At 53.6% G+C, this 13578-nt stretch overlaps 1 protein-coding gene, 1 long non-coding RNA gene and 1 other non-coding gene across 3 annotated transcripts; 2 read left to right on the forward strand and 1 right to left on the reverse strand.

Annotated features, from left to right (window-relative positions):
- The first annotated feature begins 119 nt into the window (after positions 1-119).
- Positions 120-4538, forward strand: LOC112392327 (uncharacterized). Its single transcript, XR_003001665.1, has 4 exons — positions 120-189; positions 1766-1988; positions 2276-2427; positions 4404-4538. It is a non-coding gene; the product is annotated as an uncharacterized LOC112392327 (long non-coding RNA).
- CLIP3 (CAP-Gly domain containing linker protein 3) lies at positions 294-13554 on the reverse strand. Its single transcript, XM_024733888.1, has 14 exons — positions 12146-13554; positions 11608-11831; positions 8476-8615; positions 8297-8390; positions 7948-8109; positions 7511-7629; positions 6766-7002; positions 4341-4476; positions 4073-4201; positions 3290-3433; positions 3099-3222; positions 2827-2891; positions 2374-2446; positions 294-1833 (listed from the first exon to the last, which is right to left on the reverse strand). The coding sequence occupies exons 2-14, from the start codon at positions 11771-11773 to the stop codon at positions 1779-1781; spliced, it is 1644 nt and encodes a 547-aa protein (XP_024589656.1). The 5' UTR covers positions 11774-11831; positions 12146-13554; the 3' UTR covers positions 294-1778.
- Positions 2040-2112, forward strand: TRNAV-CAC (transfer RNA valine (anticodon CAC)). The gene has a single exon. It is a non-coding gene; the product is annotated as a tRNA-Val (tRNA).
- Positions 13555-13578: the final 24 nt, after the last annotated feature.

The raw sequence follows: 13578 nt of genomic DNA on the forward strand, positions 1-13578 counted from the left end.
CCCTCCTTCGGTGACAGGCTGTGCCTCCCGGCCTCTGAGCCACTGGGGCTCCTTCAGAGACGGGTCTTCGTCTGGCATCGACCAATCAGAGCTCCAGAATCGAACCTGTCCACGCTGCGGAGAGCCCAGAAAGGAGGGGCAGCCGTGGCGGCACAGGAAAAACGCGATGGTTGGAAGGACTCCCCGCAGGTTAGGCCATCCTATACAAAGCCGCAGGGATGCGAGATTGCTGTACCCAGCAAGGGTACGGAGGCAGGGCGGTAAACTCCCTAAACACCGACCCGACACAGAGAGCCGTAGAAACGTCTTTATTGAAGGGGGTAGGGGTCATGCTGAGTTTGGGGACATGCAGTGAAGGGGCAGTCGTGAGCTGTCCTTGGTTTTCAGGGCCCCAGGTCTGCCCTGGACCCCTGGGCCTTCAGGGTCTCCGTCGGGCTGTTAGTCTGGCCAGGGTGCTCTGAGGTCCTTCAGGGCCAGTAACTTAGATTTGGTGTTTTGGACCTGTGACCAGAATGTAGATTGAAATGGGGACTCCAGGATTTGGGATCCCCTCAAGGCCTTGATGTCCCTCATGTATGAGATGGAGGCTTGAGGATTTGGGGTTCCCTTGGGGCTGGGGCTCTTGGAATTTGGGTGTCTTGAGATCCATGGACTCAGGGCATTGAAGTCCTCTGGTTTCCAGGGATGAGAATTCCTGTTTGGGGTTTCTGGTGCCTATGAATAGGGCTTGAGGTGCCCTGGGGGCCCAGGATGCATATCTCCTCCATCCCAGGCACAAGAACCTCCATGATTGAGGTTTCCTGGGGGCTTGGGATTGGATTTTTTTAATTTGGGATTCCCTGGGGATTTGGGGATTCCATGATTTGGGGATCCTGGGAGTTAGGGCTTTGGGGTCTCCTAGGGGCTCTAGGACTTGGGGGCACAGGGGAGTTTAGGACATGTACTCTGGGGTTTGGGATCCTCAGAGTCCCAGAATGGGACCTCCAAATTTTGGGGTCCCCCCAAAGGGGGAAATAATTACTTTAAAAATAGAGAATTTTCTGGGAGCCTGGCCAGCACAGGTGCTGTGGGCCGCATGGGGTGGGCTTCGTACAAGGCACTGGGGGTTTCTTGAGGGTGCAGAGGATAGGAAGACTTGGGGGTCCTGTAATTAGCACTTCCAGTACTGTTTTGGTATCTGTAAATTGGGGGTGACAGTGGGCTGGTTAATGTGGGTCTCTTCTTAAGGGGTAAGAGCAGGGGCGTTCGTTAATGGAGGGAGTCTCTGATTGCAGTGTAGGGGGTTTGGGGTGACCACGGAGGTCACAACATCTTGAGGGGACTGATATTAAATGTGGGTTTGTTACTCTTGCTTTGGAGGTGTTTCTTTCAAGGGGACTTGATGGTGGAAGGGGGGGGGTCTTTGTTAAGAGGGAAGGGTTCTGATCCAGTGACTAGTGACTCAGGAATGTTCTGCTGTGGAGCATTATGTAGAGAAAGTCACCGTCATTTGGGGTGATGTGGAAACCTGTTATTGGGGGAGTCTCCTCTGAGGGGTTGGGACTAGCCTGAAGGTACTACACTTAGGGAATCTCTTTCTGGGTAACATAGGGTCTGTATTTGGGGGGTTATCATGAGGGAGTCTGTTAATAATGGGGCCTCAGTGATCGAGGGCTGGCTAATGGGGGTCTCTATTCTGGATGTGTTACTGGGAATCTCTATCTCAGGGTGACTCGGGGGCTCCTTGTGTCAGGAGATGCTAGAGGAGGCTCTGTGTCTCTCTCAGATGTCCAGAGCCTCTAAGACTGCATCTCCGCCCTCAGCATCCAGGGAAACCAGCAACAGAAGAGCAACCTGGGGAAGAGAACTGTGTCACACGCTGGTGCAGGATGCGGGAGCATCTGGATCCATCACCGCCCAGCTCTTCCCCGAGTGTCTGGGATTTGGCCTTTCTGGATTCTGCCTCTGTCTCTCCAGCTGTGCCCTCTCAGGCTCCCGTGGAGCCGAAGGTGTTCTGCCTCTTTTACCTGCCCCTTAAAAGTTGGAAGTCACCAGGGATTTCCCTGGTGGTCCAGTGGTTAAGACTCTGTGCTCACAACACAGGGGGCCCAGGTTCGATCCCTGCTCAGGGAACTAGATCCCGCATGCCGCAGTGAAGATCCCGTATGCCACAACTAAGACCCGGCGCAGCCAAATAAAAGTTGAAGTCACCAGAATTCACGATGGGGCCTCACTCCCTAAAGACTGCTTCTGGGTAAGCTAACTAGTCGTATGTTTTCCTAACTTCTATTTCCAGCCCCAACCCAGAAGTCCAGACTCCCTGTGTCCAATGGCCTGGTGGATGCCTCTCCCTGAATATCCCACAGGAGAGGGGGACCAAGGGTTGCTACGTACCTGGAGATGGAGTTCTCTGATGCGATGTCCTTTGGGGTCCGGACTGTTGTGAAGGTGCGTTTGGGCTGCGTCACTGAAGGGAAGGGCAAGGTCTCAGGTGAGGGCATGATAGACCGACCTCTGTCCTCAATATCTACCCAGACTCTTTTTCATTAATATTTATCCACGTCCCCAATATCCTACATTCCCAATAGCCATCTAGACCTCTTGTCAATAATATTCCCTGTGTCCTCCAAGACCTACCCATGTGTCCGGTGCCTGCTCAGAGCCTTGTCGTTAACATCCCCATCCCTATAGTGCCCATCCTTTTTGGGATCCTGTCTCATCATTTTCCTGGACCCTGTGTCCCCAATTAAATACTGGAGATTCTGTCACCAGCATATACCTGAGGACCCAAGACCTTTCTTCCTATCCCCAAATCCACACTCCTCCCACAGCCAGCCCCCAACTTACTTGTCACTTGATGTACTTTTTTGGCTCCAACATTATCCCCAGGGGGGTCAGTGGATCCACCAATCCTGGGGAGACACGAGGAGTGGGAGGAGTCAGAGCCGCAAGAGGCCAGGGTCTGACCAGGAGCGGAGCCCCGGGGGGCCTACGACGAAAGAGCTAGGGTGTGGGGGTGGATATCCACACTGTCCTCCTGGTCCAAGAGGAGGAGACATCCAAGCAGGGGATCAGGATTCCGGGTGGTGCCCTGAGTTGTGACCAGAGTTTGGGCTCACCTCTGAATTCGAGATGCTGGTGCAAAGACTCCATGCCGTGGGGGGCAGGTGAAGTACCGGACACCAAAGACAGAGCCATCATGTTTGCCGGTGGGCTGGTCTAGCTCTATGCCGTACCAGTAACCTGCAACAGGAGAGTGTCAGGATGCCTCAAGGCCCTGCCTGCCCCCAGCCCAGATAGCTATCCTCACCTGGGGCAAAGTCTGTCTTCCCATAGAAACGCACGATCCCTTGCTTCTGGCCTGCGACGAGGACTTGGTCTCCAACCTCAGCCTTAGCTCCTTCACGCTGCTGCAGGCTGCCCAGAGATGGGGATGATGAGGGCTTCTTCTTACCTGGCAGGAAGGGGACAAGGGGTGAGGGTGAGGCCTCCAGATGCCAGCCCTGGGGGCCCCGTGTCACCCAGAAAGCCACAAGGTAGAAACTATCCTGGTTCAAATGAGATGAGCCTTCCCCTGAAATGGGGTTGGGGGGTGGGCTTGAAAGGAAACAATCCCAGCTGCCAGAGAATGGGGGTGGGGGCTTTGGGCCTGAGGGACAACTAAGTCAAGAACCTACAGAACCTCAAAACTCTTTCTCAAAGTTGAAGATATTTGGGCCAAGGGAAAAACTGAGTCTCAGAAGTCAGAAACCCAGAAACTGTCCTTTTAAAATGAAGGGGGGAGTTAGGTCTGAGGATAAATCAAGTCACTAAAGCCAGGAACCCCATAGATTCTTCCCTAAAACTGGGAGAAAACCTTTGGGTCTAAGGGGAAACTAAGTCATAGGGGGCAGGGAACACACAGGTCCTTGCAAGAACTGGGTGGGACCAGTACTGAGTCAAAGGAGAAACTGAGGCACAAAAGTCAGGAACTCAGAGGTCATCCTCTAAAATGGGAGTTTGAGCCTGAGGAGAAACTGAGTCACAGAAGCTGGGCTATCCACAGAATATCCTCAAGAATGGCTCTCGTCACTCCTAGGGCTCCCCCTCTGACCTTTGTGTTCCCTGCGGCCTTTGCCTGTGACACGGGAGAAGTCCATCCGGGGAGTCCGCGGTGTGGAGGTGACAGATGAGGGAGGTGCATCCACTGCCTTGGAGATCTTGGACACAGAGGCAAAGAGACCTGGGGGGACAGAGCCTGGGCTGGAAGTTGTCCAAGCCTCTGCCCTCTGACCCCCCTCATCACCTCCCAACCCCAGCACTCAGCAGCAGAACTACTGAGTGGACCCCACCATCACCTTCTGGGCCCCAGTGGGACTGACCCTGCTTGGGAGGGCAGATGAAGTACCGGACACCCCCAACACTGCCATCATTCTTGCCCTCAGGTTCATCCAGTTCCACGCCCACCCACTGGCCGCTGGCGAACTCCGTGGTACCGCAGAACCGCAGTGTGCCCGTCTGAGGAAACAAGGGAGGATATGGCTTGGGTGCGCCTTGAGAGGCCATGATAAGGTCACCGGCACACAGGCAGCATGGTGGGACGGATGAGGGAGCCCCAGGCTTAAATCTCAGCTTGGACATCACCATTCACTGGTTGTATAACGTAACTGTGCCTCAATGACCTCATCTGCGAAATGGGAACAGAAACCTCACCCACCTTACAGGATTGTTACAGAGCTGCGCTGTCCAACGCAGTAAATGGCCACTAGCCACACATGACGATTTAAATTAACTAAAATTAAATTAAAATATCATTTCTCCAATCACACTAGCCACATTTCAAGTGCTTAATATCCACATGTGGCTCATGGCTAGTTCACTGGACTACACGGACATAGAACATTTCCAATCTCACAGAAAGGTCTACTGGACACGAATGCTATAGAGACACAAAAGCCCTCAGAACAGGGCCTGGTGCTGAGTAAGGGATCAGTAAGTGTTGCCTATTATTATCCTGTAACTTCGGTAAAGGGACCTCACGGGGCCTCAGTTTCATTTGGAAAATGGGGATAACAGTCCACCTCAGAGGCTGGTTATTCGGTGGAAACATTTTTAATATATGTGAAGTTGCTTAGCTGCAGTGAGTGTGGTTATTATTTGTGAGAGGCTTCTTCACTGCTCTAAGCCTCAGTTCCTTATCTATAAAATGGGCTAAATAATAGTGCCTACTTTGGAGAGTTGGTGTGGGGATCAGAACAGTGCCTGGCACCACAGAGCCAAGCCCTATTCTAAGGGCTTTACACATTTTAACTAATTTAAACCTCGAAAATAATCTTAAAAGAGAGTGGATATATGTATATACATAACTGATTCACTTTGCTGGTCAGCAGAAACTAACACAACATTGTAAATCAACTATATGCCAATACAAATTAATTTAAAAAAATAAAATAAAATAAAATAAACCTCAGACAACCCCCCTCAAGTGGGTACTATCAGCCCCATTTTACAGATGAAGAAACTGATGCCCAGAGGTGAAATCACTGGCCCCACAGCTGGTAAGTGGCAAAGCTGAGATTTGCCTGAGCAAATCCCTGAGCCTGAGTTCATAACCACTGTGCTATGCTGCTTCTCTACAGGCAGAGATTGTTATTACATGTCTTCAGACAAAGAGTTTCACCTTTCGGGCTTCTTACAGTCTTCTATATTGTAAAATGGAGAGAATCAACCCATCCTGCTTTCAAAATTGTCACACTGATTTGATTAAATCATGTACAGAAACTTTCCAGATGGGGCTGATGCACGCAAAACTCTTGATTACGAAACAAAATGTGACTTTTATGGCTTCTCACTGTACAAAGAAACAAAATTCAAATTCACTCCAGTGGCCTGCAGGTCTGGTGAGATCCAGCCCCTTCTAATGTCTCCACTTCACCCTCCCTAGATAACTCCCCTCCAGTCACACTACCCCTCCCCTCCTCTGGGACTTTGTACCTGCGTTCTCCTCTGTCTCCATATTTTTGCAAGGTGAGCTCCTTCCCTTCTCAGCTCAGATATCACCTCCTCAGAGAAGCCTTCTCAGAAGACCTTAGCTAAAACCACGTCGGCCCTCAGCTAGGGCCAATTTATTAAATCCAAGCATTTAATGGTTTTCAAAGCCTTTGTTGCTACTGGAAATTATCTTAACTATGGGTATACTTTATTGACTGTCTCTTCCTCAATAGAAATGGAGTTCTATGAGAGCAGGGCTGGGGCTAACACAGGCCTTTATCCCCAAGGACAGGCTGGGTCCAGCATGGAGCCTGAGGGACACCAGGTAAATGAATCAAACTTGGAATGATTGGATGAATAAAGATCTCTCTGTCCTCTGGGACTTTATACCTGCTCCCCCTCCCTAGGGCCCCCTTCTCCCTTTCTTCTCCTGGCTCATTCCTCAGCATCTTCAAGTGAGCAAAGTATTGACCACTCTGGGAACACAAGTGGCCCCTGGATGGGAACCACAAGGCCCAGGGGGACCCAAATGGGGTAGAGTTGCGCTGATCACTCTGCATGTGCTTCCTCGTGAGCCGTGACAGCTCTGGGCTGTCACTGTCAGGAGGTGGATCTGTCTTCCCCCTTGGACTGAGAGCTCAGCTTGGGTGGGGCACAAAGGAGGCACTCACAGAACAACTGTTAGACAAAATGAATACTGTGTGCATGACTGGGAGGGTGGGCAGGCAAAGGGGAGAGTCTGCACTCTGCCCAAAGACTCAGCTCTGAGGGATAAGGGCTGAGTCCTGCCCGCCCTTCCCTGCTCCAGTCCCTGACCTTCTGGCCATCCAGTAGCACGCGGTCTCCCAGGCGCAGGCCCAGTGCACTGAGCATGAGATTGCCTGGGACGTTGTCATAGTTGGGTAGCGTAACCTTGGGGAGGGCGCAGGAGAGCGGCACAGCCTCCTCCAGTAGCGTCCGCAGCTCCTTGGCCACCAGCGCCGCCTCTGCCTTGTCCAGGGACATGTCCATGGGGTCTGGGACCACCTCCGCTGGCACCTGTCCCTTTCGGTTCTGGGGGCCAACAGGAAGAGAGGGAGCAAAGACTCAGCGGCATAGGCTGCACTCCCAATGAGCCCATACCCCCAGAACCCCGGGTCGAGGTGAGGCAGAGGTGGGAGTAGGTCATACCCTGGGCCGACTTGGAAAGAGGAAGGGGTGGGGCATTAAGGTACAGCCCACGATCCCCAGGGAAGTCCACCCCTGAGACCTCAGGTTGGGGATGTCAAGTATGGAGCCAATAGGGAATGAAGGTCCCACTCCAGTGCTGTAGGTCATGCCCTCAGGGCCAAGACCCCAAGCCCGGAATGGGGCCATGTGAAGGACAAACACTGAAAATGGGCTCCTGTGGTACCGGGTTAAGGATCCAACTGGGCCAATGGGGAATGAGAGCTTCAAGAAACTCAAGTGGTCCTGCCCCGCCCCCTCCCCCGCTCCCATCCTCTGCAGAGGCCTGCTGGCCAGAAAGCGGTTGGGGAGGAAAGAGAAGGAAGGTAACAGGACTGGGCCAGGGTGGCAGTACCCGAAGCGCCGGGTTGGCACCGTGTTCCAGCAAACATTTGGCCGCGCCCAGGCACAGGTTGGAGGCAGCGATGTGCAGGGCTGAGCCATGGTTGAAGTCACTGCACGTGGAGTTCACCACTGGGAAGTGGGTGAGAGGAGGGTTCCGGGTGAGCGCCCTCAGCACCCCAGCCCTCCCGCTGCCTTCCAGCCTCCAAAGTCCACCTCTTCATCCATCTCTTAACCCGCAGGCCCCAGCCCGCACCAACCCCTGAACTCCTTCTCCCGCACCTTCCGCCTCCCGCCTCCCGCCCTGGCCTCCCATGCCAGGCCCCATCAGTCACCTTCCCCGCCTTCTCACTCGTCTCCTCCCCCAACACCTGGGTACCCTCCTTCTGCTTCCAGCCCCCCCGTCCTCGCCTAGGTCCTGCCCCTCCCAGCCCGGCCCTTCCTCCTCACCTCGGGGCCGTGCACCCTTCAGTAGCACGCGCACGAGATCCGGCACGTCAAAATAGGCCGCGTAGTGAAGCGCGTTCATGTTGGTCCAGCGGCTGCGTAGGGTCACGTCTGCGCCCAGTGCCAGCAGCTGCTGCGAGAGGCGTACAGCCGCCGCGGGGTCCCCTGCGTGACAGCCCAGGTCAGCTTGGGTTCCCTCCTCCAGAGTGTGGGCCCAAGGCATGGGGAAGGCCCAGGGATTTAGGGACTGCACTTTGGGATCTTAGGCTGTGGGGTCCAGGATGGAGGTCTGAGGGCCGGGGTTCTGAGAGTGTTGGGCGTGGCAGTTAGGTTTGGGGGTTTGGACCCTCACCTACTCCGTGGGCCCCCGCCTTGCACGCATAATGGAGCAGTGTCATGTCGGTCAGCCCATCACGATCATTCACGTGGCAGCCTCGACGCAGAATCTGGGAGTACCAGGGGACCAGGGAGGGTTACCCAAACACGTGAGGATCCCCTTCCTCTCCTCCCTCGCTTCCCCAGCGCTCTCACCTCATTGCCAATGACATCAATCTTGTGCTGGACTTGGGGCACCCACTGGCGCACGATGGCGAACAGCTCAGGGATGGTGGTCTGCGGGTCAAACAGAATCTCCTGGCAGGCAGGGTCGTTGGGGTCGAAGAAGGTGAAGGCTGGGGTGGTGAGAGGTCCAAGATCACCCCAGGCAAACTGTGGACTGACCCCCCCCTCCACTAAGGCAGAGGAGCTCTAGACCTTTAAAACCTTCTAATACAGAGTCTCACACTGGTGGCACATGGGCCACAGGCACCTTCTGTGTGGCCAACGGGAGGTTTCAAAATCAGGTCTCACATAAAAATGTGGATGCCGGGTGTGTCTTGAAAAACTGGAAGATCATATAGCAGCAAACTCCACCCCATGAAACAAGAGTGTGGTAAGGAGTCTGCATGCCCCAGGGGGCTGCTACTGCTCTAGCACATGTTGCCCCGTCAGGGCATGGTTTAGCCAAATCTCCAGGGTAAAGAAAATTAAAAAGCCAGAAGTCACGGTTTTTACGAAAAATCTCCCCAAATTTCAATTACTGTGCAGTCCACATAAAATGGATCCATGGGCAGGATCCAACCCGTGGCCAGCCAGGGGGTACCCAGAGGAACTTCCGTCTCCCTCCCCCCTTTAGAGTGTTGCCCTGTAGTAACGTCAGCACCCAGCACAGGGCTGGCACAAGGCAGGAGCCCAGTGCATGTTGAACGGATGAGCAAACGAATGACCAGATGACACAGGGCCCAGGGACGTACCGCATAGAACGTGTCTCCCGGAAGCAGCCTGTGTGCTCTTTTTAAAACCCCAGTCACAGCACAGCTCTCCTTGGCTAAGCCTGCCCTGGCTCCCATCACACTCACAGTACAGACCCAAATCCTCAGCCTGGCCCACAGGCCCTGCACAAACTGGCCTCATCTGTTCTCTGCCCTCTCCCCCTCACTCATTCCCCCCCAGCCACACTGACCTCCTTCTGTCCTTCCAACTCGCCAGGCAAATTCCTCTCTCAGGGCTTTGTGCTTGCTGTTTTTCTTGCCTGGGCCCGTCTTCCCTGAGATCTTCCTAAGGCTTCAGAGAGGCCTCCCCAGACCACCCTGGCTAAATCAGCACCTCTGCCTTTCTTTATCTCTTGCCCTTTTTCATTTCTTTAAAAATATCACTACTTAGGGACTTCCCTGGTGGTCCAGCGGTTAAGACACTGTGCTTCCTATGCAGGGGGCCTGGGTTCGATCCCTGGTCAGGGAACTAAGATCCCCATATGCCACGCGGCGTGGCCAAAAGAAAAAAAAGAAGAAAAAAATCACTACTTAACATTACTTGTTTACTTCTTCCTCCCTCCCTCTTTTCCTCTCTTTCTCTTCTTCCTCATTCTCTTCCTTTCTTGCTTGTCCCCCTCACTAGGACGTTTCCAGGCTGCCTTGTTCACTCCCTTATCCATGCAGGAGGCGCTCTGTCAGTCTAGCTGAATTAATGTACAAATTTAATAAATACACGAGTTCCTCTTGGAGTCCACCTTAGCCCTCTCTCTGTCCTAGACTACATTTTCAGATTTCTTCACATTCTGTGACGAAACCCTCCTTGTTCTACAGGCAGGATTCCTGGGGACAGGGGGCAGATACCCTAGACTCTTTGAGTTCCCAGCAGGCCACAGGTCCCAGCCACATTTCCAGTGGAGATTTTCCAGTTTCCCAGGGTGGATACCCGGCCCTAGACACCCAGATAACGTTCTTATTTTTCTATCAGACTGAGGGCAACTTATGGCCTCTCTGACCCACCTCTAGTGGATGACATGTCCACAGATGCCACCCCTCCTGCCCTATCCTGATGACACCTACTCTCTGAACTTGGAACCTCATTTCCGAACTTACAGCTGCCGGGGATTCCCAGCCAACATCTTTTAAAAGCCTCCTCCTATATCTAATTCTGGCTGAGCTCCACCCTCTCTACCCAGTAGCCAGAGGGAGCTTTTAAAAATATAAATCAGACCTGCCCCCCCACAAACTGCTCTCCCCCGCCATCACACTTAGAATATATCCAAAGTTCTCACAGTAGCCTTTAAGGCCCTTCCAGATCTAGCCATTGCCAACCTCTCATCTCAGCTCCACTCACTCCCTAACAGCAACACCAAGATTTTCCTTCTGCTCCAAGCTCAGTCCTGCCTCAGGGTTTTTGCACTTGCTGCTTACAGCCTGGAACACTCTTTCTCCAGCTCTCCTATGGCTGATTCCTCCTCATGCTCTGGGTCTCAGCCTAAATGCCACCTCGTCAAAGACCCACCCTGACCACTCTGTTTCAAGGTGCTGCCCCCTAGTCATTCTCTATTATATCTCCATCTTTTATTTCTTTCATAGCATCCACTCCAATCTGAACTTATCCGATTTATATACCTGTTACTTGCTCAGTCTTGCCTTCTCTCCTGAGAGCAGGGATCATGCCTGGATTGCTCACCATTAAATCTCCATCTCCTAGCACAAGGCTTGTCACAGAGTAGCAGTGATGGATAAACAGTGCTTGGTGAACGAGTAGACACTTTCCTTTTCTCCAAGAGGCCACCCTCTCAGCTCCACATCTTCCTACCTCAGAGCCTTTACTCCTGCGGTTACCTTGCCTGGGACCCCCTTCCCCTAATCTTTTCCCTTGTTAACCCTCAATTCATCCTTGAGTCTCCCTCAAATGTTCCTTCCTCAGGGAAAGCATATCTTAAAAAGCTCTTGCAGAATTCGGTTCTTAGCAAACACAATTCTCATCAAGTCTTGTAATTATGTACTTTTTATACTTATTTGTGTGGTTGTCATTGAGGCCTGTGAGTTCTCTTAGGCAAAGACTAGATCTGTCTTGCTCCATGCTGTGCCCCCAGTTCCTAGGTCCATAGCAGGCTTTCCAAAAATGCTTGTTTAATGACTAAATGACTGAATGATGTGTCATGAATCAAATATTATGATTATCCCAATTCCATTCTCCAGTGGGTGAATGAATTAGTGAAGGGGGGGGAATCCAAGGGCCACGACTCCTCCAGAACACCTTCAAATCCTCCAGATTCCTCCCACCATCTCCACCAGCAGAGTTCAGCCAAACCTCCCTGGCAACCCAAGGCTCCAGGCCATATTGCTGAGTGGGGAGGGTGGTTACCGTAGTCCTTGGGGAGGGGGGCAGGTGCCGAGGGGTGCACAACAGGCTTCTGCCGGCGCTCCTGGGTGGGGCTGGGGGGCTCTGGGACAGGCTCATCCTCCTCCTCCTCCTCTTCCCCCTCCGCCCTGAGCGGCGGGGCCATCGGGGCGGGATCTGTCTTAGTCATGGTCCTTGGTGGCCCTCAGTGGGCAGGTGCAGAGTTGGAGGTGGCCTTCAGGCAAATCCTGGGGGCAGAGGTCAGCTAGAGAGGGTGCCCCAGTCTCCGGAATCTGAGCCCCCCAGACGCTCACCGGGCTCCGGGTGGCTCCCACGCCCCCAGCTCTGGATTTTGGGCAATCATAGGGACGCCAGTCACCCATCAGAGGACGCTGGTTTGTGGGCCCAACGCCTACCACTTCCCCCAGGCCAGTCCCCCATTCTTCTCCTCCCGCGTCAGGGCCCTCAGTCTAGGCCGCCCCCTCCCCCGGTTTGTTTATCTCAGGATGCAGGATGCTTTGCCCCTCCCCTTCTCCGCGGGCCTCCCCTCTACCCATCTTACCTCGGGTGTCTGGGGCTGGAGACCAAAGCTGAAACCGGGGAAACTGGAGTAATGGGCTGCCAGTGTCTGGGGAAGTGATGGGGGAGAAGAAGACAGAGAGAAGGGGACGAGGCCCGGTCGCCGACGGGGGATGGGGGTGGAGAGGGAGGGGCGCTGACGGCGCATGCGCTGTCACCCCCAACCAGGCGCGGGGGCGGAGACACTGCGAGGCTGCTTGCATTGATGAAAAGGCTGGAGGCAGCGGAGGGAAGGGTATAGACACCGAGGACGGGGAGTAGAAGAAATGGCCACGAAGAAGGATGTGAGGCATGGAGACAGAAGGAGAGAGATGAAGCAGGGACAAGGGCAAAAAGAGAGGGATGGGAAAACGGGCACATGGATTATTGTCCATCCCGCTGTGATAGCGCCTTTGCGAAGGCCTGCAAACCAGACCAGTTTGGGCAGGGGTCTCGATGTGTGGTAGTGGTGGGTGTTTTCTCTCTCTGACATATCAGACCTGACCTCTACTCCATGTCCACCCTAGACAAGGGATGTCTCAGAGGGATGATTTTGTGGAGACTCCTATAATCACCGTCATTGTCATTATCACATAGTGCGCACACAGCACTTACCCAGAGAAGTTAAGCCATTTACCCAAGGGCATACAGCAAACAGGTAATGGAGCTAAGACTTGAATCCCAGTGGCCTGGCTATAGAGCCTGGGCTTTTAATCACCGTGCTACATGGCTTTGGCAGTGCCTAGGGGATAGATCTGTCAATGGACTCCTCCCCCCAGAAAGGCCTCCAGGAGCCAGCCCAGGGATGAGGCCTTCCTGGCCCCATCATCCTGGCTGGGCTGTCACACCTGACTGGCTGTGGCCTGCACTGTCCACAATCATCCCAGCCTGAACAGGGCTAGCTGACTTTGCCTTCCACCTCTCATCCTTCTAATGTGCAGGCCCAGTAGCTCCATTAAGATTCTTCCAGAATTTCATCCCTCACCCCAGTCCCAGGCCCTAATCCTGGTCCATCCTTCATCCTCTCCCACCTGGACTATGGCAGCTCGCCACAACACTCCAATATGCAGCCAGAGGGACCTATTAACACCTATCACATCAAGACCTTCCTAAAGGCATCTGCTTGCTGCACCTCACTGCAGGTAACAGCCAATGTCTCAACCACAACCCACAAGTCCCTGTGTGAACTTCCCTGTCATCTCTCCAATCTCACCTCCTCTCACTCTCCCCCTCAGTCACTCCACTCTAACCACCCTGGCCTCCTTGTTCCTCCTCACCCCAGGACCTCTGCACTGGCGTTCCTTCTGCCTGGAATGCTCTTTCCCCAGATACCTGGTTCCCTTACTCCTCTCTTTTAGGCTTTCGCTTATTGGTACCTTTCCAATGAGACCTTTTCTGCTCTATCTAACATTGCATCCCAACCCCACCCTCCTCACA

This window comes from Neophocaena asiaeorientalis, unplaced genomic scaffold, assembly GCF_003031525.2.
Source record: "Neophocaena asiaeorientalis asiaeorientalis breed wild unplaced genomic scaffold, Neophocaena_asiaeorientalis_V1.1 scaffold280, whole genome shotgun sequence".
NCBI classification, from domain to species: Eukaryota; Metazoa; Chordata; class Mammalia; order Artiodactyla; family Phocoenidae; genus Neophocaena; species Neophocaena asiaeorientalis.

Bases quoted from the DNA above. Each gene is read 5' to 3' on its own strand.
- CLIP3 (XM_024733888.1), bottom strand. From the start codon at position 11,773: ATGACTAAGACAGATCCCGCCCCGATGGCCCCGCCGCTCAGGGCGGAG. The intron at 8,110-8,296 runs GTGAGGGTCCAA...GCTGTCACGCAG, and splicing joins GGCGGGGGCCCACGGAGTAG to GGGACCCCGCGGCGGCTGTA. The intron at 4,477-6,765 runs GTCAGGGACTGG...TTGTTTCCTCAG, and splicing joins TGCTACTGGATGGCCAGAAG to ACGGGCACACTGCGGTTCTG.